The sequence below is a fragment of the Oncorhynchus tshawytscha genome, linkage group LG30 (genome assembly GCF_018296145.1).
Source record: "Oncorhynchus tshawytscha isolate Ot180627B linkage group LG30, Otsh_v2.0, whole genome shotgun sequence".
Lineage (NCBI taxonomy): Eukaryota > Metazoa > Chordata > Actinopteri > Salmoniformes > Salmonidae > Oncorhynchus > Oncorhynchus tshawytscha.
Genome location: NC_056458.1, coordinates 7,316,121 through 7,340,141, shown reverse-complemented (window position 1 = coordinate 7,340,141; position 24,021 = coordinate 7,316,121). Strand labels below are relative to the sequence as shown.

The 24,021-nt window shown below is 43.2% G+C and overlaps 3 protein-coding genes across 7 annotated transcripts; 2 read left to right on the top strand and 1 right to left on the bottom strand.

Annotated features, from left to right (window-relative positions):
• Positions 1–909: 909 nt before the first annotated feature.
• LOC112228875 (zinc finger protein 541) lies at positions 910–12,010 on the top strand. Of its 4 annotated transcripts, none has more exons than XM_042309376.1 (16): positions 910–1,814; positions 2,596–2,819; positions 2,982–3,195; positions 3,784–4,933; positions 5,027–5,073; positions 5,851–5,950; positions 6,122–6,253; positions 6,350–6,698; positions 6,794–6,848; positions 8,534–8,676; positions 9,225–9,328; positions 9,427–9,502; positions 9,685–9,773; positions 10,440–10,556; positions 10,697–10,817; positions 11,044–11,202. In XM_042309376.1, exons 2-16 carry the CDS (start codon positions 2,645–2,647, stop codon positions 11,058–11,060), a joined length of 2,889 nt encoding a protein of 962 aa, XP_042165310.1. In that variant the 5' UTR covers positions 910–1,814; positions 2,596–2,644; the 3' UTR covers positions 11,061–11,202. The 4 variants fall into 4 exon arrangements, with proteins under 4 accessions (XP_042165310.1, XP_042165308.1, XP_042165309.1 ...); XM_042309374.1 differs by having other exon boundaries at positions 911–1,814; positions 10,700–10,851; positions 11,044–12,010; XM_042309375.1 differs by having other exon boundaries at positions 912–1,814; positions 6,446–6,698; positions 10,697–10,851; positions 11,044–12,010.
• Positions 12,011–12,012: 2 nt separating this feature from the next.
• Positions 12,013–16,429, bottom strand: LOC112228877 (E3 SUMO-protein ligase ZBED1). 2 transcript variants are annotated; one of them, XM_024394592.2, is made up of 2 exons: positions 15,951–16,429; positions 12,013–15,209 (listed from the first exon to the last, which is right to left on the bottom strand). In XM_024394592.2, exon 2 carries the CDS (start codon positions 15,187–15,189, stop codon positions 12,514–12,516), a length of 2,676 nt encoding a protein of 891 aa, XP_024250360.1. In that variant the 5' UTR covers positions 15,190–15,209; positions 15,951–16,429; the 3' UTR covers positions 12,013–12,513. The 2 variants fall into 2 exon arrangements, with proteins under 2 accessions (XP_024250360.1, XP_024250359.1); XM_024394591.2 differs by having other exon boundaries at positions 16,210–16,429.
• A 169-nt stretch (positions 16,430–16,598) lies between these two features.
• Positions 16,599–21,146, top strand: LOC112228878 (alpha-soluble NSF attachment protein). Its single transcript, XM_024394593.2, has 11 exons — positions 16,599–16,794; positions 17,132–17,214; positions 17,309–17,425; positions 18,763–18,809; positions 18,920–18,997; positions 19,124–19,179; positions 19,308–19,392; positions 19,493–19,597; positions 19,689–19,757; positions 19,931–19,981; positions 20,069–21,146. Exons 1-11 carry the CDS (start codon positions 16,700–16,702, stop codon positions 20,168–20,170), a joined length of 888 nt encoding a protein of 295 aa, XP_024250361.1. The 5' UTR covers positions 16,599–16,699; the 3' UTR covers positions 20,171–21,146.
• Positions 21,147–24,021: the final 2,875 nt, after the last annotated feature.

Below are 24,021 nucleotides of genomic sequence, written 5' to 3'. Positions count from 1 at the left end.
CGCAAAAAAAAAAAAATCTGAGCTACTGAATATTAGGGACACATTACCGGCCTGCTTTTGTCCTAAAATTCTGTCGTTATCAGAATATATACTACTGTCGGATTTGAAACCGAAGCAATGGGACTGTGCAATGGAGACACAGGGGGAGGTGAGCCGGGACTCTAGTGCGTTTCAGAAGGCCCCTCTGCCGGGCATTTTCCTCCCCAATGTGCTTTCACTCACCAACAAAACCGACCAGCTACAACTTCTGTCAAAAAAAAGACTTTTATTCACCCTGTGAATTTGCCTCAGTCATTCTGGCCGGAGTCTACATTGCGCTGAGCCCCTGTACACATACAGTGCAACAGCTACTGGTTGATCAGACGCAGATCACGGAGTTGGAAAGGAAGTACCCGGATTCTACTTTGAATATCGTGGGGATTTTAACCACACCACACAGGAGCGTCCCAGATAAAAATAATTTGTGAAATGTTCAACGAGGCAAGAAACAATTCTGGACCCTGTTTACAGCACTATTAAATGGGCGGTACTGGAGCGCTAAATCTATGTCCAAAAGGCTCCTTAACAGCTTCTTCGCCCAAGCTATAAGACTGCTGAACAATTGATCAAATGGCCAGTATTTGCATTGACCCCCCTTTTATTCTGCTGCTACTCGCTGTTTGTCTATGCATCGTCATTTTACCTCTACCTACATGTACAAATTACCTCAAAGACCTCTAATAACCTGTACCCCCGGACATTGATTTGGTACCGGTACCCGCTGTATATAGCCTTGTTGTTATTTTATTGTGTTACTTTTTTTGACCTTAGTTTATTTAGTAAATATTTTCTTAATTGTATTTTCCTAAAACTGCATTGTTGGTTAAGGGCTTGTAACTAAACATTTCACGTTAAGGTCTACACCTGTTGTATTCCGCGCATGTGACAAATACAATTTGATTTGATAGAGACCAAGAAAAAGCTCCCATCAGGAATTAAGGCAGCCAAACAGCAGTACAAAGACAGGCTAGAGCAACAGTTATCCAGCAACAACTGAACGTCTGTCTGGAAAGGACTGAAACAAATGACCAAATACAAACCTAAATGCCCTTCAATCACCAGGACAATGCCCCCCTCCACCTACCCCTACTTGCCACTTCACCCTCACCCATCTACCCCACCCCTGCCATCCCAGGAATCCCCCACTCCCCCTCTGTCCCCCCAGGCTGCCCCCACCCCCTCCTCCACCCCTGGTCATCACAGAGCAGGAGGTCAACAGACTCTATTGGAAACAGAACAGCAGGAAGGCTGCGGCCCGGATAAGGTCTCTCCAGCCACACTTAAGCACTGCGCTGACCAGCTCTCCTCTGTTTTCACTGACATTTTCAACCATTCACTAGAGCAATGCACTGTTCCTGCCTGTTTCAAAACTTCCATCATTGTTCCAATCCCCCCAAAAACGTTGGGATTTAATATATATTAAAAGTAATCCATTCCATCCAGTGTAAGTAACATTGTAATATTGAATGAAAAATCAAATGAACCATCTGGTGAACGTTCCAAGGCCGGAGGCTTGCTGTAGTGGCAGTGCTCTGTCAGTTGAAAAAAACGAATATTTGACCTGGCTGTGATATACCTCACCAGTCATTGAACCTCACACCCACCCTGTCAGGCCTGGGTGAGACAGATCGGGGACAGACAGACAGACAGCTAACCGTCGGCATCCGTTTTCCCTCTCAATTCAGATATTGAAGTGTAGGCCTTCAGTTTTTTTTAGCAGTTAGCTCTACCTGCCATGGAGAATATCTGGATGACTTGAGTAGAATTGATAAGAGGTAAGTTCCTGTTAAAACTATTAACTAGCTCGTTAGCTGATAACAGTCAAAGAGCTTTCTAATTGGTGATATATAGCTAGCTTTCTCATGAAACAACACCACAAATAACGTTACTGCCTTTGACCACAACATCAACTTCTTCGCCTTGCTAGCTAGCTTAGCTAACTGTTACTCTCTAGTAGCATAGGAAATTCTGAGGTGATTCTGTTTTAGTAGCTAGTTAGCTAAGTTTGCTTACTACCATGTGGATGAAGATCTTTCAGCCAACCAGATAGCTAACGGTATGTCAAAGCAGATTTAAAATAAATAACGTTTAGCTAAAACAACACAATTTGTTTAGCGAGCTAGCTACTTGAGGCGAATCATTCACCAATTGGAACTAACAGTTAACGTTAGTACTGTAACAAGCAAGCACCTCTTTCTAGCGTTTAGCTAGCTAGCTCGCTTATTGATTAACCAATAAGTTATTGATTAACCAACCGAATTTTTTTTCACCCAAACTGTTAACCTAAATCCGATGACATGGTGACATTTGTTATAGTAAAAAAATGTAAATCAAAACTAGACCATGACGTCTGTGCCCAGTGAGTTGAGGCTCAGACTGCTCTCAACTCCACATGCTGTTGGGCTTAAGTTACTGTTTGTCCTTTACCCTACAAATTAACACTAACAAATAATTAACTCCGTTCAATGACTGGTACCTTGTATTTTGTTTTAGACAACATGACTGTGTAACGTTAACGGTACTGTCAATGAAGGAAGTAACTACATTTGGTTGCAGATATGGCAAAGCAGCAGACATACTGTATCAAGGCTTCTTAAGAGAGACAATGTTGGAGACTGAGGAATGCACCAAGGGGTGTTTCCCCCCCCATTCTACCAGTGAGCACTTCACTATTGATGATGTTGACGTTCTCAACGCCCCCAACCCACCACTTCCCTTCTCGCACCCATTTCACCCAGAGCCTTGGATGGGATGTGAGCCAAATAGAAACATGGAGATTGGTGAGCAGTTGTTGTAGCAGAATATAGGCGAATAAATGTGTTGTCTGAGTGAGCAGTAATGAATTGAAGAACGATAATGCCATCCCTATTTATGTTAGTTTTATGTTTGAGTATTAGCTAGGTGTGCTTACCTATATACCTTTTTCTGCAATATCACTTTAGATAACTCCTCTGGTCCTGTCATCGTGGGAGAGGGCTCTCTGTTGGAGCCATTTTCATTGACAGTACCTGTCAGGTCTTCACCTTATGAGTGTACGCTCTGCCATAAGATGTTTGGAACAGCCAACACACTCAACAAACATTTACTGACGCACCAACAGGAAAGACCACATGTTTGCCCCATCTGCCAACGAGCATTTAAACGTCATGATCACCTGTGAGTCATATCCCCTCGCTCTAGAAGCAATAATGATGTATTAACAATTACACTGAGTGTACAAAACATTAGGAACACAGTTTTCTCTCAGAACAGACCCAATTCGTCAGGGCATGGACTCTACAAGGTGTTGAAAGTGTTCCACAGGGATGCTGGCCCATGTTGACTCCAATGCTTCCCACCGTTGTGTCAAGTTGACTTGATGTCCTTTGGGTGGTTGACCTTCATACACATGAGAAACTCTTGAGCGTGAAAAACCCAGCAGCATTGCAGTTCTTGACACTACTACCAAACCCCGTTCAAAGGCAGTTAAATATTCAGACTTGCCCATTCACCCTCTGAATGGCACACATACACAATCCATGTATCAATTGTCTCAAAGCTTAAAAATGATTCTGTAACCTGTCTCCCCTTCATCTATACTAATTGGATGTACCATGTGACATCAATAAGGAATCATAGCTTTCACCTGGTCAGTCTGTCATGGTAAGAGCAGGTGTTCCTAATGTTTTATACACTCGTATGTTTTTTGATAACAGTCATTTGACATTTCTATGCCCTGATGAAAATGATAACATCTCTCTGCAGCAATGGCCATATGTTGACCCATCAGAAACGCAAGCAGTTCCGATGTGCTGAACCTGGGTGCCAGAAGAGCTACTGTGATTCTCACTCCCTGAAGCGCCACTATATCTCTCAGCATGGTCTCCCGCCCATGTCCCAAAGCCCCCCGAACCCAAGCCACCCAGCCCACTCTGCTACTACCCAGTGGGAGCACGTGGATAGTCCTGCATATTTGGGAGGTTCGAAAGCTCACTGTAATTACCGTCCCATGTTCCTGACCCAACCCAAACCGACATCAGACACTCAACAGCAGGTCGCTGATTACTCTGGCTTTTTCAGCTTCAACAGTTACAAGGGGTTTGCTCCTCCAAGTGGCTTACAACTGAACAACTACTCAGAGCAGAACATCTCTCAGTCAAGGCCTATCTTAGTCCTGGACACCTGGATGCAGCAGTCTGACAAAGGTCCTTGTAGTGAGTGCCCAGGCGAATTAAATCCACCCCAGTGGGCCCCTGAGCCTAGTAACATCACTGCTACTTTACCATCACTACTTCCTGGAGTGGATGGCCCAAGTCCTCATGGCTGGGAGAGTGTAGTTGACTTCCCTGTATCTGACCTCCAAGATCTTGAAGAAATGTTGTCCTGTCATCCCTGTAGTGAGGCTGGTAACCGAGAGTGTTTAGTGAAGCCAGCGTCCCCGGAGAAGAGCTACTCTCCATCTAAGCAGGAGCAGTCGATTTATGGCCAGATGAACTCGGATGGGAAACCCCAAGTTAACACTCAGCTGCACTCTTTTGAACCAACAGCAAGCTCAGATTCCAGTGTAACATCTATGTCGTTTCCCAACACTGTTTTCATCCACTCAAGCTCAAGTCTTCCAAACAAGCCCAACCCAGTCCCACCTATCCCGCCGCCACCAGCCATCGTCCTACCCTGCCTCTACAGTGTGCAGAAGTCAGAGACTTGTAATACAAAGAGCGACAGTAAGAGAAAGAGAGAGAGGAGGAAGAAGGGGAGGACTGTAGAGCTTCCTGCTCCACCTCTCCCCACACCTCGCCCCACCTCTCTCCTGGCTCCCCGACGTCCCCGCCCTCGGCCACACTACCTCGTCTCCCCAAGCCAGGTGGCTATGGCCTCTTTTAGCTCAGACAGCAACCCTCGGCAGACCTTCCAGGTATGTGCACTACTAGCAGTGCTCAACAATTGAACACTTGCCAGTTTGTTTATCAATACTGTATTTATAATATTTCTATATTCCCCCGTACAGGGAAGAAATGTCAGTGTGCCAGGAGAGGGACAACAGTGTAGTGACGGGTAATGATGAATAGAAATAAAAAATACACTGTTTCATGAGCTGAAATATAAGATCCTAGAAATGTTCCATACTTACAAAAAGCTGATTTCTCTCAAATTTTGTGCACATTTGTTTAAATCCCTGTTAGTGAGCATCTCTCCTTTGTCAAGATAATCCATCCACCTGACAGTATGATCGTTACACAGGTGCACCTTGTGCGGGGGACAATTAAAGGCCACTCTAAAATGTGCAGTTCTGTCACACAACACAATGCCACAGATGTCTTTAAGTTTTGAGGGAGCGTGCAGTTGGCATGCTGACTGCAGGAATGTCTCTGTTGCCAGAGAATTGAATGTTTAATTTCTCTACCATAAGCCGCCTCCAACGTCGTTTTAGAGAATTTGGCAGCACGTCCAACCAGCCTCACAACCGCAGACCATGTGTATGGCTTCGTGTGGGCGAGCGGTTTGCTGTTGTCGACGTTGTGAACAGAGTGCCCCATGGTGGCAGTGGGGTTATGGTATGAGCAGGCATAAGCTACAGACAACGAACACAATTGCAATTTATCTAGATCCTCAGGCCCATTTTTTTTTTTCCTGTATCTGAACGACAGATGCATATCTGTATTCCCATTAATGCGAAATCCATAGATTAGGGCCTAATTCATTTATTTCAATTGATTGATATCCTTATATGAACTGTAGTAACTCAGTAAAATAAATGAAATTGTTGAATGTTGTGTTTATATTTTTGATCAGTAGAGATTGGCCTCTTAACTGCTGGCCTTCTTCCCATAGGATATTCCCTAGCTCTCACAAGACAGAACAGAGCTACAAGGCCAGGTCCTCAAGTAGACCATGTGCACCCTCTATTAAAATGGAACCTTACTCTCCAGAGGTAACAGCCATATTATTATTTACATTATGATATTATTAAACATTAGTCATCTTGGGGCGCTATATTTATTACATGTCCAGATGTCAAGTAAGCACAAGTGTCTTTTTTGTAAGTACAAACTTTTGTCATTACAGACTGTATGTCTATTTGTGCCTATGATGTTTCCTGTAGCCTGGAGAGAGAGCACCACAGACTCCGAGGTCTCCATCTAGAACAGAAGACATGCCTCTGTCTCCTTTGGTCATCCCTGTTTCAGTTCCAGTCTCTGCGAAGACTGATCCTGACACTCCTTCATCACTCAATGTAAGTATAGGAAAAAAGAGATCAGTACAACGGTCAGTGCCTTCTTAAATAATTACTTGTACACTGATAACCCCCCTGTGGTTGGTTGTGTGGCAGGCAGAGAACCCTCAGAATGGTTCAGGGAGGTCAAAGAGGAGCCGGCGTCTTGACTTCATGAAGACTCTGATCATTCCTCCCCCCATGCTCCCACAGCCGTCCCCACGGAGGCTCCTAGGCGAGGAGGGTGGGGGTGCTCCCTGGTGTCGTGCAGCAGGCGGCTACCCCAGTCAGCTACGCTCCCCCATGTACCTGGCAGACCACCTGCTCAACCCCAGCTTCCAGCCTCCTCCTTACACACCCCCACCCATGCTGAGCCCCCTACGCCCAGGGACCGGCCTGTACTTCAGCACAGTGCCTTGGCTTCACCCCGGCCCTCCTCTGCCCAGCAGCTACACCGCCTCTTTGGGTTTGTTTTTCGCGTTAGGAAGTATCTTCCCAGGTTCAGAGTTTTGCCACTGAAATACATGAAGAACTTTATATTTTATGGCTTCTGCTTTTCAGATGGAGCTGATGGAATCTCCTTGATGATGGACGACACAGTGGTCAACATAGAGCCGTACGTTTCTCTCTGAAGTGTGTTCAGCCAAAGCTTTAGTGTTACAATTCATGAGAGTCAGACTGTCTATATACGGTGCATTTGGAAATTATTCAGACCCCTTGACTTTTTCCACATTGTTACATTACAGCCTTATTCTGAAATTGATTAAATATGATTTTTTTTCCCTCATCAAACTACACATAGTACCAAATAATGCCAAAGCAAAAATTGGTTTAATTTTTTAAACTAATTTATAAAAAATATTTAAAAAACTTGAAATATCACATTTACGGAAGTATTCAGACCCTTTACTCAGTACTTTGTTGAAGCACCTTTGGGAGCGATTACATTCTTGAGTCTTCTTGGGTATGACGCTACAAGCTTGGTACACCTGTATTTGGAGAGTTTCTCCCATTCCTCTCTGCAGATCCTCAAGCTCTGTCAAGTTCGATGGGGAGCGTTGCTGCACAACGATTTTCAGGTCTCCAAAAATGTTAGATCGGGTTCAAGTCTGGGCTCTGGCTGAGCCACTCAAGGACATTCAGAGACTTGTCCCGAAGCCACTCCTGCGTTGTCTTGGCTGTGTGCTTAGGGTCGTTGTCCTGTTGAAAGTTGAACCTTCACCCCAGTCTGAGGTCTTGGGTACTCTGGGGCAGGTTTTCATCAAGGATCTATCTGTACTTTTCTCTGTTCATCATTGCCTCAATCCTGACTAGTCTCCCAGCCCCTGCTGCTGAAAAACATCCCCACAGCATGATGCTGCCACCACCATGCTTCACAGTAGGGATTGTGCCAGGTTTCCTCCAGATGTAAATCTTGTCTTTCAGGCCAAAGAGTTCAATCTCAGTTTCAACAGACCAAAGAATCTTGTTTCTCATGGTCTGAGAGTCTTTCTGTGCCTTTTGGCAAACTCCAAGCGGGCTGTCATGTGCCTTTTACTGAGGAGTGGCTTCAGTCTGGCCACTCTACCATAAAGGCCTGATGGTGGAGTGCTGCAGAGATGGTTGTCCTTCTGGAAGGTTCTCCCTTCTCCACAGAGGAACTCTGGAGCTCTGTCAGAGTGACCATTGGGTTCTTGGTCACCAACCTGACCAAGGCCCTTCTCCGATTGTTCAGTTTGGCCAGGCGGCCAGCTCTAGGTCTTGGTGGTTCAAAACTTCTTCCATTTAAGTATGATGGAGGCCAGCCACTGTGTTCTTGGGGATCTTCAATGCTGCATAAATGTTTTGGTGCCCTTCCCCAGATCTGTGCCTCGACACAATCCTGTCTCGGAGCTTAACGGACAATTCCTTCGACCTCATGGCTTGGTTTTTGCTCTGACATGCACTGTCAACTGTGGGACCTATATAGACAGGTGTGTGCCTTTCCAAATCATGTCCAATCAATTGAATTTACCACAGGTGGACTCCAAGTTGTAGAAACATCTCACAGACGATCAATGGAAACAGGATGCACCTGAGCTCAATTTCGAGTCTCATAGCAAAGGGTCTGAATACTTATGTAAATACGTTGTTTTGTTTCTGTAAATTTGCCAACATTTCTAAAAATCTGTTTTCGCTTCATCATTAAGGGGTGATGTGTGTAGATTCCTGAGGATTTGTACCTATTTGAGAACAAGGCTTTAACGTAACAAAATGCGGAAAAGGCCAAGTGGCCTGAATACTTTCCGAAGGCACTGTATAAGGAGCCTGTGTGATTTCCAGGAGAATCAACGTGGGCCAACGTTTCCAGGCTGAGATCCCACCCATTCGTAACCTGCTTCTAATGCTATATGATGAGCACCCTGCTCAGCTTGTCTGGGCTCCATGGGGAGACATATCCAGCAACGTGGAAACACAAAAAGGGGGTGTGTTTCTCTTTTTAACGATCACACACACACACACACACACACACGGTTGTACTATATATTGGGATGAGCTACTGTATTGGTAGTACAATTGATACTAGGTTGAATATATGCAGGTTAGGATAATATAATAATTCCAGTTTGAAAATAGACAAATTCATGGGACCAGCACCGTTGCTGATTCTACAGGATTAGCATTGAAAACATGACCCGCGGTCGGGGAATCAAGTAATAAAGTTGCTATAGATAATTTTTGAAACTTTGAAATGAATAGAATGACAGTAAAGCAGTTATGATATGTGTTTGCTGAGTAGTTAGCCAAAATTCACAACGTTTCTCACTTTGATGGCGAAATTTCTGTTCTGCTAAAACCCACTTCCAGCAATTTTAGCTCGCATTGCTGGACCCATTGTTTAGAATTATTCCGCATTCATGCAAGGAGTTATGGGATATTAGAAATCTCTTGTCCTAACTTGGGTATCTTCAACCTAGACCTGATGTCGACATGAAATGTGAGAGGTGACTTGTCGTCTTGACTGTTTTTCCAGTGACTAAACTGATAGACTTGTGCTGTTCCAGCGTGCTGCCAGGAGGGGGCACCAACACAGAGCTGGCCCTCCACTGTCTGCATGAGGTGCAGGGAGACATTCTGGTGAGCAGTACAACAGTATGGTACCTGAGCTCAGCTCAAATTGAAGACAATGTTGATTCTTGACAACTTATGGTATACGTCGTGTGTTGTGTCCCTAGGCTGCACTTGATTTACTGTTAGTCAGGGGAGACTTCCGTTCCTCAACACACCCTTTGTGTGACTATCACTACCCAGGTACCCAATTTGATACTCTGAAAAGTGGAATGAAGATAAACGAGTTATGAATATTGACTCACATTTCAAGACTATTCAATTATGTTCTTTGATGTTTACATATTTAGTTCAAGCCATGCAGTACATGCTACTAATACTTTAACTTCTCGTCATAAAACTGTCATAAAACCTATGGCTGACAGGTTCCGATGATTGGAGTCCTCAAGAGAAGAAACTATTTCGTAAAGCGCTGCTCACCCATGAGAAGGACTTCCAGCTTATTCACAGTGTGGTAAGAGAATCATGATATTGAAATGCCCAAATACACTGACTGTACAAAACATTAAGAACACCTTCCTAATATTGAGTTGCAACCCCATTTTTGCCCTCAGAACAGTCTCAATTTGTCGGGGCCTGGACTCTACAAGGTGTCAAGCATTCCACAGGGATGCTGGCCAATGTTGACTCCAATGCTTCCCACAGTTGTGTCAAGTTGACTGGATGTCCTTTAGGTGGTGGACCATTCTTGATACACATAGGGAAACTGTTGAGCGTGAAAAACCCAGCAGCATTTCAGTTCTTGACACAAACCGGTGCGCCTGGCACCTACTATCATACCCTGTTAAAAGGCACTTAAATATTTTGTCTTGCCCGTTCACCCTCTGAATGGCACAGACACACAATTGATGTCTCAATTGTCTCAAGGCTTAAAAATTCTTTAACCTGTCTCCTCCCTTTCATCTTCATTGATTTGAAGTGGATTTAACAGGAGACATCAATAAGGGATCGTAGCTTTGACCTGGATTCACCTGGTCAGTCTATGTCATGGAAAGAGCAGGTGTTCATGTTTTGTACACTCAGTGTATACTTGTAATGTCGTGCTGCCATTGGACAGGGTATAGACAGAGAAGGAAGACTGAAGAAATGGCATTGACCTGACAGTTGTCTCACACTGAAGTTACAGACTAAGTCCGTGACGCAGTGTGTGGAGTACTACTATGCAATGAAGAAGCTCAAGAAGTTCAAGCAACGCAGCCGAGGATCAGACAAAAAGGAAGCAGTTGGTGAAGAGCTTGTGAGTTTAGTGTAGTATAGTATTGTGTATAGTATTGTATTGTAAAATATGTATCAAACCTCCTTTACAGTACAAACAGTTATGTCAAACATGTCGGCCAATATTTTCCAGTGAAATAATTTACACTTCCTGTATATCAGCAGATGGAGTCACCTGGCTGTTGTGAGGACAACCATGTGGGACGGAGAGTGCCCAGGAGGACACTTACTAAACCAGGGAACAGGACTAAAGGGGTACAGGAGGAGCAGACTACCACAGGAGGTGCTTTGGAGTACATCTGTCGAGAGTGTGGGCGGTCAGTTGAACTTCACTAAAACGATGCCAGGGACAAATCACAATGATATCGCAAAACATTGCTGTCTTGTTGAGCATTCCCTCGGTTAATTAATCCAGGATGGCATATTGACCCCCCTACCCCTCTATTTCTGAGCACCTTTGATCGTTCTCACGTCATCATAGTGACATGTAAAATTCTGTCCCCCTCCAGGGTATTTGACAAGGTGAAGAGTCGTAGTGCTCATATGAAAACCCACCGGCAGCAGGAGAGGGAGTGGCTGACCAGGTATGTCTGGCCTATGGGCTGCCCTGCAGACAACCCTCATCAAGGAGATCCCGGCCAGGACTCTGCCAAGGTGCCTTTACTCTACTGTACGAGAGGAATCCTCTATAGTACATAGTGGTGAGCACAGGACTGTTTCAGTTACTGACAAGTCAGTACACGTCGAAATCTTACACATGACCGAAATTCACTCACTATGAATTCATATTGGCAGGTATTTATTGAAAATCACTTTAAAATAATGTTTACCTAAAGAAAGCAACAACAATTGACGTTTTTTTCTCTCCAAAAAACACACCCTACTTTACTATAAGGTTTAGAACTTTATGTGATGTTGCATTCATGTTCCTTTGTCATTCTCTGTTGTTGGACAACACGTTCTGTTATTGTTGGTTCACATTGTCCTAAAGTTTCTAAACAGCATGCTCTTTTTAAGCAACCTGAAATCCTTACTAAAATATCCTGTGGTTTTAATTACATTTGTATCAATATGAAAGCCAAAGTTTGCCTGGTATGCTCAATTGAATAATCCATTGTAAAATAATTCAGTTATTATATGAGTTATTACTCTTTGTAAACAACAACAAGACATTGACAATTGGTCATAAAAAAATGCATATGAATCGGGGTTAGATCCTGGGCAGCTGAGAACAGAGAATGTATTTACTGAACTGTGGCCCGCTCCTCACAAACAGTTTTGGCCTGAGTTTAACACTTCTGGATTGGATCTTGTGTTATGTTCTTTAAGTTAAAATTCTTGATGAACAATCCACTAGTTCAGAAAGAGTACGGGCTTTACCTGACTGGCATGTCCTCTATGTGAGAGTGTTGATGAAAGTTAAACTTGTTGTCTCACTCAGGTGTTGTTTTAAAATAAATGTGTTTGTCTGAACAATGTTGTTTTCAACCATTCCTTTAATTACAACAGTTTTTCCACAGTTAGTGTTTGAGACATTTTTCATTTCTAAATCGACATCATGCTGCAATTACTGTACAAGCTTTTCATTTGAACCAGTGTTTTTACTTTATGCAAACCAAGGATAACATGCATTTCTGTTGCCATTCAGCAAGAGTGACCGTACATCTACAACTTCTCACACATTTACACATAGGCTACATATTTTTGAAAGCACTTTACAATGATGTATGATGTAAATCACAACTCAAATGTAGATATGTTGGCCAGACACTATTTTACATGTAAATACAGACGCCACACAAGTGTGGCTTTGAGTCCAGTAGCTGCATTATTTGCTTTGCCTTGTCGTTGATTTTTCAAACTTTGTATCCAAGATGAATTGAAGTCAGATAAATCTTGGGCATGAATGGATGGATCTTTTCTCAGAGGCCTATGCACAACATAGTTCTTTACTTTATAAAATAAGGTATGTAGACTGATCACAACTTCTCCCCACCCACCCAAGCCTTGCTCTCATAGGACACTAAAGACTGATACAGAGTCTGCTTGGCTCCATTCCTGTCACTGCCCCTCTCTTCATGCCCTGTAGACCCTCCCATCAGTTTCTCCACATAGTCACTGTTCTGGTGAAGGAATAGAATATGATCTAAATGCTGGGGCCCCAGAATGGCCCTGCGTTGAGCAACAGTAGTCTCTCTAGGAGCAAAGGCCCTGTCTGCAGGCACAGCAGTAGCAGGGATAGCCAGAAATGTGCGGGCAAGTCTGGCCACGGCAGGGAAGCGATGCTCCTTAGAGCGCCACCAGTGGAGAGGTGACAGGCTGCGTTTGCACAGCGGCTCTGCAATGTAGTTCTCCAGCTGTTGATGGATCTCAGGCATTCGCTCAGTGGGATCCTCTCCAAGCAGTATGTCGTACATGCTTTTGGGCACATGACTCACTTGCCTATAAGCAGGGGGCTGCAGGTCTCCTTTTAACAGGCTAGACAGTCCTGCTACTCTCCTGGGACCATTTCCAGCACTGCAGCGTGAGCCTTCACCCAGTCCCTCTCCACTGACCTGTGACGGGGCAGTCTGGGACAGCCCCTTTAACTGTTGCTGCAGCACAATAATGTCCCCCTCTTCATTTGATTCACAGGACACAGGTGAATCCAGAGGAGCAATGGTTGACTGTGAGTGATCCAATCCCCGATTCCTCACTTCCTTTTCCCTTCCCTCTTCGCCATCCTCATCCTCGCCTCCTTTGTCACATTCTCTGCTCATTTCCTCCACCTCTATTTGTGCTTGAGCAGATAATAGTTCCTTGACCTTGTCGTGCAGCCTACTACGTGCATGTGGGCTGAGGAAGCGCAGCTCCTTAAACCTCGGGTCCAGGAATGAGGAGAGGACGGCAGGGCTGTCCAGTAAGGCTTCCTCTTCACCCAGTCTCCACTGTCGCTCCATCCCTGACCGCACCGTCTCCATTACTCCCCGAGCCACAGGGCAGCTGGTCTCTGCGATATGTTGCTCTAGGACACGAGATACACCATGCAGACACGGCATAAGGGCGGAGATGGACAAATTGATGTCCTCGCTCAAGAAGGAGGCAGCGATGCGCACCGTCTTAAGTACTGGCACCAGTTCCTGGAGGAGGCGCCACTGGTGGTCCGCTAAATTTGGAGCAGCTTTCTGCTCCTCGAGAACGGAGCTCACCACCCACTTCAGCTCGAGCAGACTCTCACACATGTCGATAGCAGTTGCCCAGCGCCCTGGGTCATCCAGCACTAGACAAGCTCCTGCCTTATTCGCCGCCTCTGCCTTGTGGATCAGAGCGGCGGCAGCGGGTGCGTCATGCTGGAAATGTGAGATAATCCTGCGGGCCTCTGCAAGAGCCTGTCTGACAGGTTCCATCCATAGTCCGTCCTGGATGCAGAGTTTGAGGGCTTCCCCTGCACAGTGTAACGCTACCCAGCCTTCTGGGAGATCCTGAGGTGATTGGTGTGGTCCAGCAGTACGATTAACTTTTTCTTTCTGAACTCCCATATTCTCGGTCCCCCTGGCCTCTGAGATCCTGGGAGTGTCATGTACAACACAGAAAACAGAGCTCTGGGGAAGATGGAATTCAGAGAGAACTGCCTTCAGCGTGTCCCCAAATTGAATGAACCCTCTTTCACAAATCTTCTCCCTGATATCGGGCATGGGACAGGTCTGCAGCACACAACGGGCCAAGCGCCAGTCTTTGTCAACAAAATGTGCACTTACAGTGAAGAAGAGGCGACCGCCTGCTCCCACCGCACAACCTGCTACGGACTGCCAGTACTCAGTGCAAAGTGTTATGCAACGTGGAGCCAGGCCAGACTGAAGATACTGCTGCAGGTGCCGTTTCAGAACATCATAGTGATGCCAAAGAAGGCTGCCAAGCTGAGAGGGAGACGGCACTGGGTACTGTGGTTCTAAGTAGCTCAATAGAAGACGAAATCCCCTCTCCTCCACCACAGACAGTGGCTGCAAGTCCCTGTACACCATTTCCAATATTAGGTCAGTCAGAACTCCAGTACGCTTGCCATTGGATTCTTTGGTGGTGATACCACTACGGTTGGTATCACCAAAGTTGTTGTTCTCACTATATAGTAATCCAGCATTTGAGTTTGATGGTTCCAAATTTTGGCTGGTGACAGGGATTGCGTTGGCACCGCCTCCTACATCTAGGGGAGGAGCACATGTGATTCGGGCACGTTTGGCCGTCCCTTGTTCAGGAGATAAGTCAGCATCCTGCTGCTCCTCTTTTACAACTATGTGCAAATCTGTCTGGAACATGCATGTGTTGGCTGTGGCAGATGTAGTAGAGATGTTGCAGGGGAATCCGGGCTGGGCCATTGGCTGTAGTGATGTAGCTGGAATCGGGGCCCCGGCCACTGCTGTGTTATCAAGTACAGGTGGCGCGTTGTCGCGTATATTATGTTTGCGGACAAGGTGCTCCCTCATAGTCGTAGTGCTGTTGTGAAAAGACAACTGCCTCTTGCATATATTACACTCAACATACATCTCATTAAGCTGGATGTAGTAATTCCAAACGGTTGACTTGCGCCTATCCAGAACCAGTCCTGTTGCTCCCCGTTCGCCCCTTCTCCTCAAATTTGGGGCCAGACTGCTGGACAGGGGGTACCCTCGGAAATCCATGTTAGAGTTGTCAGAAATCACTGGAATGGAATATAAAAAAAACATTTTTGCTCAGTGTTCGGTTAAATTGTGTTTTGTTACATAGCTTCCAAATATTAAGATGTACAAATAATTGCCATATAACGCGATCAGTAGCCTACTACACAGTAACAACAACAACTCATTCAAACGGGCACAGCAAACATGCACCAATTGTAGGATGATGACACACCATCATTTAAAAAAAAAAAATGTTTTAAAATTTTTACCCCCCTTCTCTCCCCAATTTCGTGGTATCCAATTGTTAGTAATTACTATCTTGTCTCATCGCTACAACTCCCGTACGGGCTCGGGAGAGACGAAGGTCGAAAGCCATGTGTCCTCCGAAACACAACCCAACCAAGCCGCACAGCTTCTTAACACAGCGCGCCTCCAACCCGGAAAACACCGTGCACCTGGCTACCTTGGTTAGCGCCCACTGCGCCCGGCCCGCCACAGGAGTCGCTGGGATATACCATCATTTTTGGCATGCATTGAGATTTTCCTTTCTATATATATCAAAACAGAATAACGATCTCAAGATGTTCTCCTGACTGAAATATTTTCACCGCCAAGGAGTTTGAGGTTCCTAAACTCCTGGGCTGTCTCAATTCAGACTAGGGACCGTTGATCACCTGAGATAAACAATTATGTCCAACCAGCCACTAATTATCTAGAGTCCAGAATAATTTGAATATGAAAAATAAAACATTCACACAAATATAAGAACCCCACGTGAATACCTTCATAAAATTACGGCGCCCGTTGTTTCTCTATCAACAGCTGGAGACCTTTGACCCGTAAAATATGAAATACTTTGGGATATAGTCAAACGTTCATGCGCTCCAGATAAGCTCTTAAAAACGAGAAACCGTCAAATAACCATATACAATTTTGCCCAAATGAACGCATATATGATATCCTAAAATAGCTTTGTTTTTTTCCCCCGCAAATGGTATTGCAAGCGTATATTGCTGTGATGGTAGGAAAAGCTTTGCTCACAATGAGAACAGTAGACTGTGCTTTTTTTTAGCATCCAATTTAAAGCCAAAACGTCTATGTAAACTTCAACTGAGTGGTTGATAGTCATCCATTGTTTGTAGTAATATTTCGGTGATAGGCGCAATGACACAAATGTATCCAGAACTATTCTTCCTACAACAACGTATCACAGCAGGAGCGTATTCATTATGGAAACGGTTTACGAAACAAATGGTACGAAATGGGAGTTGTCCAATAGAAACTGTCGTTTGTGGTTTCCGTTTGTTGTAAACGGAAGCAATTTGCAACAGACGAAACACCCAGTGTTGCCTACCATCACGTGTTTTTATGACATATCACCTGATTTGTACTTCCGGCTTCAGTGTGACGTGACGGTATAATAACAACGGATGTGACGCGTGGCTAAATGTAAATACAGAGCTTACTGTGGTCTGCATTGGATACCACGTACAATTTCCAGAGCTAACGAAGAATAAATTGTTTAAAAAATATGGATAATTCTGGGAAAGAGAAGGAGGCTTTGGCTCTCATCGCTGAGGCTGATAAAAAGATGAAATCCTCACGAGGATTTGGGGCTTTGTTCGGGTATGTGCCAAATAAGTTTAGCTATCCTAGTTAGCTTATTTGATTTGTATTAGCTAGCTACGACTAATTCAGATCACCATCCCATATGTATTTTAACATCAAAGTATGGACCTACGAAAGTACTCACCTAAGAATAATTATATACGGTGACAACGTTGGCTAGCTAGCTATGCTACACCAAATTGTGAGCCACAGGGAGTATTCAGTCAAATATTCCCTTCTCATCTAGCCTGGCTATATCAGTGTTCCTTGTTCGTTCATTGCCATACCAAACATGTTTAGTATTGATATGTAGTATTCGTAAGGCCTAAACAGCATTATCTGTGTATTTCTCCAGAGGTTCATCCCGGAAATATGAGGAAGCGTGTGACATGTATGTGAGGGCAGCAAACATGTTCAAAATGGCCAAAAATTGGAGTGGTAAGATTTGGTTCGAGTTTTATAGTGGACATTTAGAACGAGAGGGATTATGTTGGATGTAACCAACCTAATATTGGTTCACACTTTGTTCCAGCTGCTGGTAACGCATTCTCCCAAGCAGCACACCTCCATCTGCAGATGGACAACAAACTTGATGGAGCCATCAACTTACTTAATGCAGGCAATGCTTTCAAAAAAGCAGACCCACAAGGTACATCCCATTTTACTAAAGAGATTACAATTGCATTATCAAAATTATAGTTGGGTTTATGGAACAGACATTACATATAAATTGTATTATATCCTCAATTGTTGAACAATTTGTGCCACTGTGTATGCCCTATTACAGTGGTCACCAACCTTTTCTGAGTCAAGATCACTTTCCGAGTCAAAATGCATGCTGCAATCTACCACTCTGATTTTTAATTAACGTGTCTTTAAAAAATGTAAGCCTATGCAACAATAACCAATTAAAAACAGTACTGTAGCGATGAGGTTTGCAGTAAGCTATAGGCTCAATACATTATCACCACATACTGGCTTTGCTTTAATTTACCTGCCAATGCATTGTTGTTCGTGACATTTAAAACAATTATATTTCAAAATTTGAGGTATGCTATATGATCACACCGGTAATAGATATATTGTTGTATTACTTGTGAGGCACAGCTGAGTGAGCATACATTTAAATACATTTACTGGGCTGATGGTGCCTGCATCTGATGGTCAGTCTCAGCGGAGGGAGAGAGAAGTAGACTGAGGGTCCGTCTCTCAACATCCCTCCGCTCTCCCTTTCCTCCACTGACCAAAAAGGGACACCGTCTTCCAGCTGATGGCGAAACTCTGCCCCATGCACAAATTCATGTTACTCATATGAACAGAGAATGTGAAATATTCCTTGAAATTAAAAAACACCGAAGTCGCTAATAATAACAACAAGCCTATAGATACACTTTCCTACTCATTCATTACTGCTGCACTGCCTGTTGTAATGCTGAGTGGAAATAGAAAGAACGTGCATTTTATGGCTTATAAGTGTTGACAGTGCTGAGTAAGAACTTAAACATGAACTCACTAATAAAAACAGCAGCTCTCTGCTGTATTTGTTGACAGTCTCTCTAGTCATGGTTTTAAACGTTTTGAAATCTCAGTATGAATTTTGTGGTAGATTTATTTTATGCCTGCTACGTTACTGCAGACTCTGTCATCTGAGCAATCTGATTGGCCATGGGTGGCATAGTGCACTTGATTTCCTCTCCATGCCCACTGGGAAGGCAGAGTTTGTACCTTCAGACACATGAAATGGCAACAGTTTGCTAACCCGGCGCGCAGGGCAGCTGAATTGGCTGCACCTACCACCAACAGCCCAAGACTAATAAAAAAAAAATAGGAACACAAGGCTTTATCGTTGGGTTTTTTACTGCAATGTTTGGCAATCGACCGGTTGGCGAACACTGCCCTATTAGAATCCTACACTGAAGATCCAAGGTAAACAGTGATTCCTGTTTGACTTCGATTCTATTTGAATGTACTTTTTTATCTCCACAGAAGCCATCAACTGCCTGAACCAAGCCATTGAAATTTACACAGACATGGTGAGAAGCTAGGAGTATTTCTGCATTTACTACACAGTAAAATTGTGCCTAGTGTTCAGGAGCACTAGCTGTATGGTGTTGATTATAATTTCACCTCTTCTGGTCTGCAGGGCCGTTTCACCATTGCAGCCAAACACCACATATCTATTGCTGAGATCTACGAGAATGAGCTGTTAGACGTTGATAAGGTCAGTTACCAGAGCCTTATAGAGTGTTTTATCCTGTAATGTTTTTTTTTTTGTTGATCTTTCACATTTCAGCCTTTGATATTAATAAGAGGCCATGACTAGTACATGTGCATCTTTAATCCACAGGCCATTGCTCACTATGAACAGGCAGCAGATTACTACAAAGGGGAGGAGTCAAACAGGTGTTTCAATGTTCTGGCATAATCTCTTATGGTTTTATTGGTCTATTCCATCCCACTTTTCATACATTTCTTTTAGTGTTGTGTGAATGTCTTTTGAACTGATTATTTTCCTGCCAATCGAATTGTAGTGCTGCAAATAAGTGCCTTTTGAAAGTAGCCACCTATGCTGCCCAACTGGAACAGTACCAAAAAGCCATTGAAATTTATGAACAGGTGTGTATTTAACCATGCATGTGTATTAAATTACCAATTAACTGCTATAGTGGGCTTTCCCAATTACCTTTTTTATGAGTTTGTTTCGTGTGATGCTTAGATCGGAACATATGCAATGGACAGCGTCCTGTTGAAGTATGGCGCTAAAGACCACTTCTTCAAAGCAGCTCTTTGTCACTTCTGTGTGGACATGCTTAATGCAAGGGTGAGTCTTTATTTTCCTCATACCTACACATCAACACTTTGCCTCCTATGTAGTAGTTTTGACTTTGCTCTGATCTGTTGTCTACCGTCAGCTGTCTGTACAGAGATATGAGGAAATGTTCCCAGCCTTCTCAGATGCTAGAGAATGCAAACTGGTTAAGGTAGGTCTATTATCAAATCATGGGTCACTATGTTTGTGTGTTGTATTTCTGCTTTATTTTCTCTTTGAATGGCTTTAAATCTGAGTGGATATAAAAGCAAACATGACACATTTAATGAGGGATACGTATTGTGACTGTGTACAATAAAATGTCTTCTGCTGTAATTTTAACAGAAACTTCTGGATGCATATGAGGAACATGATGTGGATGCATTCACTGATGCGGTAGGGTTTTCTCATGCCATTCCATGATGACTGAATTTCATCTTTAAATTATGTTTGTCTATTAAACCAGTTCTCCTTCTCTAACAGGTGAAAGACTTTGACTCCATCTCAAGATTGGATCAGTGGAACACCACAATGCTACTTCGGATCAAGAAACAAATACAGGATGATGAGAGCGACCTTCGCTAAATCTTCCCCCTGCCAATCCATCAGAACACACCTGGAAGTTTACCGCTATATATATATATTTTTCATGTCACATTCCTGAATAACTTTCCATTTTTTTCTCTGGCTGGTCTCATCCTTTAATCATAGGCATTGAACCCTTTAAATGAGTGTTTCCTGTCTATCTATTAATCTCTGATGTGTTGTCAAGCAATTAGGGTCCTGGCCCAGACCCCAAAGATAAACTACTGGCAAAATCCTGTGTAGAATAGCACCAGGTAGATAATGAAGTGTAGCTATTAGTTATCCCATCCAAATAAGATGGATAATTACCTGAGACTAAACATTGTTGTGGTTTATTTCTTGTCATGTGTTGTTTTCTGTCACAGTAACTCCACGTCACTCTTAAAGTGCTCATACTTTTAGGTAATGTACGTCCTGGACATTTCCAGAGGCAACATTATATAGTACTGGAACAAACTGTCATGAACTGGTTTGTTAAACAGTGTTTCAGTTGTAAAATGTCAAGGCTTCTAATTTACTTATTTGAAGTATGTTGGGCATTGCTCAATGCTGCTCTTGTTTTAGACGATAGGAAAGTCATCAGCCAAAGAAGTTTTTGTTGGGCATCTTATATTGGGTTTAGACTTTGGAAGAGATGGTAAACATTTTTCAACTCTGTAGAAGAGTATACATTATTTTCGAGGAGTCTGCTAACAGCCATTCCCTTTTTAAATATTTATTGATCTCTTAAATGTTAACATGTTGAATTAATTATTCAATAGATACTATTTCTATGTTGTCATTCCAAAGGAAATCGCTTTAAATTCCCACACAGGGAGTTGGATTTACCTTAGTGCTATGGGTAGAACCAAGATTATTCCTAGCAGCCTGCCCATGTGCATAAAGGTGGTGGCTTATTACAATCTTGCACATAACCATTTTTATTTATTTCCCATCTTGATTATTCTTTGATTAAACATTTTGTTTTAAATGATAATGATATTGTGGCTTGATTTAATAAGAGGTAACGCGAAGTATACAGTTGATGTCGGATGTTTACATACGCTTAGGTTGGAGTCATCAAAACTCGTTTATCAACCACTCCACAAATGTCTTGTTAACAAACTATAGTTTTGGTAAGTTGGTTAGGACATCTACTTTGTGCATGACACAAGTAATTTTTCCAACAATTGTTTACAGATTATTTCACTTATTCACTGTGTCAATCAATTCCAGTGGGTCATAAGTTTACATACACTAAGTTGACTGTGCCTTAAAACAGCTTGGAAAATTCCAGAAAGTGATGTCATAGCTTTAGAAGCTTCTGATGGGCTAATTGACATCATTTGAGTCAATTAGGGGTGTACCTGTTGATGCATTTTAAGGCCAACCTTCAAAACTCAGTGCCTCTTTTCTTGACATTGTGGGAAAATCAAAAGAAATCAGCCAAGACCTCAGAAAAAAATTGTAGACCTCCACAAGTCTGGTTCATCCTTAGGAGAAATCTCCAAACACCTGAAGGTACAACGATGATCTGTACAAACAATAGTATGCAAGTATAAACACCATGGGACCACACAGCCGTCATACTGCTCAGGAAGGAGACGCGTTCTGTCTCCTAGAGATGAACGTACTTTGGTGCGAAAGGTGCAAATCAATCCCAAAACAACAGCAAAGGACCTTGTGAAGATGCTGGAGGAAACAGGTACAAAAGTATCTTTATCCACAGTAAAACGAGTCGTATATCGACATAACCTGAAAGGCCGCTCAGCAAGGAAGATGCCACTGCTCCAAAACCGCCATAAAAAAGCCAGACTACGGTTTGCAACTGCACATGGGGGACAAAGATCATACTTTTGGAGAAATGTCCTCTGGTCTGATGAAACAAAAATAGAACTGTTTGGCCATAATGACCATCGTTACGTTTGGAGGAAAAAGGGGGAGGCTTGCAAGCCGAAGAAAACAATCCCAACCGTGAAGCATGGGAGTGGCAGCATCATGTTGTGGGGGTGCTTTGCTGCAGGAGGGACGGGTGCACTTCACAAAATAGATAGCATCACGAGGAAGGAAAATTATAAGGATATGTTGAAGCAAAATCTCAAGACATCAGGCAGGACGTTAAAGCTTGCTCGCAAATGGGTCTTCCAAATGGACAATGACCCCAAGCATACTTCCAAAGTTGTGGCAAAATGGCCAACAAAGTCAAGGTATTGGAGTGGCCATCGCAAAGCCCTGACCTCATCGTACAGAACATGTGTGGGCAGAACTGAAAAAGTGTGTGCGAGCAAGGAGGCCTACAAACCTGACTCAGTTACACCAGCTCTGTTAGGAGGAATGGGCCAAAATTCACCCAACTTATTGTGGGAAGCTTGTGAAAGGCTACCTGAAACGTTTGACCCAAGTTCAACAATTTAAAGGCAATGCTACCAAATACTAATTGAGTGTATGTAAACTTCTGACCCACTGGGAATGTGATGAAAGAAATAAAAGCTGAAAGAAATCATTCTCTCTATATTATTCGGACATTTCACATTCTTAAAATAAAGCAGTGAACCTGACTGACGTAAGAGAGGGAATTTTTACTCTGATTAAATGTCAGGAATTGTGAAAATTTGGCTAAGGTGTATGTAAACTTACGACTTGAACTGTATATCCATTACACATTAGTCAAACATCTGTATTACAGCGCAACAGATTAAACAGAAGGATGATGATAGTTAATGATCCTGCTTACTTTCATTTACAGAATGGTTTTTAACCTAATTCACAGGGTTAGCAGAGATTCAACAAATAATGAAATGTTTTAACTATTGCGTTACATTGCCATGCATTCTGTGTTTTATTTTTATGCCAAATTAATACAAAATCTGTCCTTCTTATTCTCTACCTTGTTTCTGGCATGCTCTTTTATGGTTTTAGAGATATACAGTACCAGTCAAAAGTTTAGACACACATACTCATTCAATGGGTTTTCTTTATTTTTACTATAGTAGAATAATAATGAAGACATCAAAACTATGAAATAACACATATGGAATCATGTAGTAACCAAAAAAGTGTTCAAAGTAGCCACCCTTTGCCCTGATGACAGCTTTGCACTCTTGGCATTCTCTCAGCCAGCTTCACCTGGAATGCTTTCACAACAGCCTTGAAGGAGTTCCCACATATGCTGAGCACTTGTTGGCTGCTTTTCCTTCACTCTACGGTCCAACTCATCCCAAACCATTTCAATTGGGTTGAGGTCGGGTGATTGTGGAGGCCAGGTCATCTGATGCAGCACTCCAGCACTCTCCTTGGTCAAATAGTCATTGTCCTGTTTAAAAACAAATGATAGTCCCACTAAGGGCAAACAAGATGGGATGGCGTATCGCTGCAGAATGCTGTGGCAGCCATGCTGGTTGGACTCATCAGACCAAAGGACAGATTTCCACCGGTCTAATGTCCATTGCTCGTGTTTCTTGGCCCAAGCAAGTCTCTTCTTCTTATTGGTGTCCTTTAGTAGTGGTTTCTTTGCAGAAATTCAACCATAAAGGCCTGATTCACGCAGTCTCCTCTGAACAGTTGATGTTGAAATGTGTCTGGTACTTGAACTCTTAAACATTTATTTGGGCTGCAATTTCTGAGTCTGATAACTCTAATGAACTTATCCTCTGCAGCAGAGGTAACTCTGGGTCTTCCTTTCCTGTGGCGGTCCTGATGAGAGCCAGTTTCATCACAGCGCTTGATGGTTTTTGCGACTGCACTTGAAGAAACTTTCAAAGTTCTTGAAGTTTTCCTGATTGTTGGACTGTCATTTCCTGAATGATGGACTGTCATTATCTTTGCTTATTTGTTCTTCCCATAATATGGATTTGGTATTTTACCAAATAGGG

Coding starts and splice junctions, on each gene's coding strand:
- LOC112228875 (XM_024394590.2), top strand. CDS start 2,645: ATGTTGGAGACTGAGGAATGCACCAAGGGGTGTTTCCCCCCCCATTCT. Junction 6,849..8,533: donor ACAGTGGTCAACATAGAGCC/GTACGTTTCTCT, acceptor TGTGATTTCCAG/GAGAATCAACGTGGGCCAAC. Junction 9,774..10,439: donor TCCAGCTTATTCACAGTGTG/GTAAGAGAATCA, acceptor CTCACACTGAAG/TTACAGACTAAGTCCGTGAC.
- LOC112228877 (XM_024394591.2), bottom strand. CDS start 16,297: ATGACTATCAACCACTCAGTTGAAGTTTACATAGACGTTTTGGCTTTA. Junction 15,210..16,209: donor CACAGTCTACTGTTCTCATT/GTGAGCAAAGCT, acceptor ATTCCATTCCAG/TGATTTCTGACAACTCTAAC.
- LOC112228878 (XM_024394593.2), top strand. CDS start 16,700: ATGGATAATTCTGGGAAAGAGAAGGAGGCTTTGGCTCTCATCGCTGAG. Junction 17,215..17,308: donor AATGGCCAAAAATTGGAGTG/GTAAGATTTGGT, acceptor ACTTTGTTCCAG/CTGCTGGTAACGCATTCTCC. Junction 17,426..18,762: donor CAAAAAAGCAGACCCACAAG/GTACATCCCATT, acceptor TTATCTCCACAG/AAGCCATCAACTGCCTGAAC.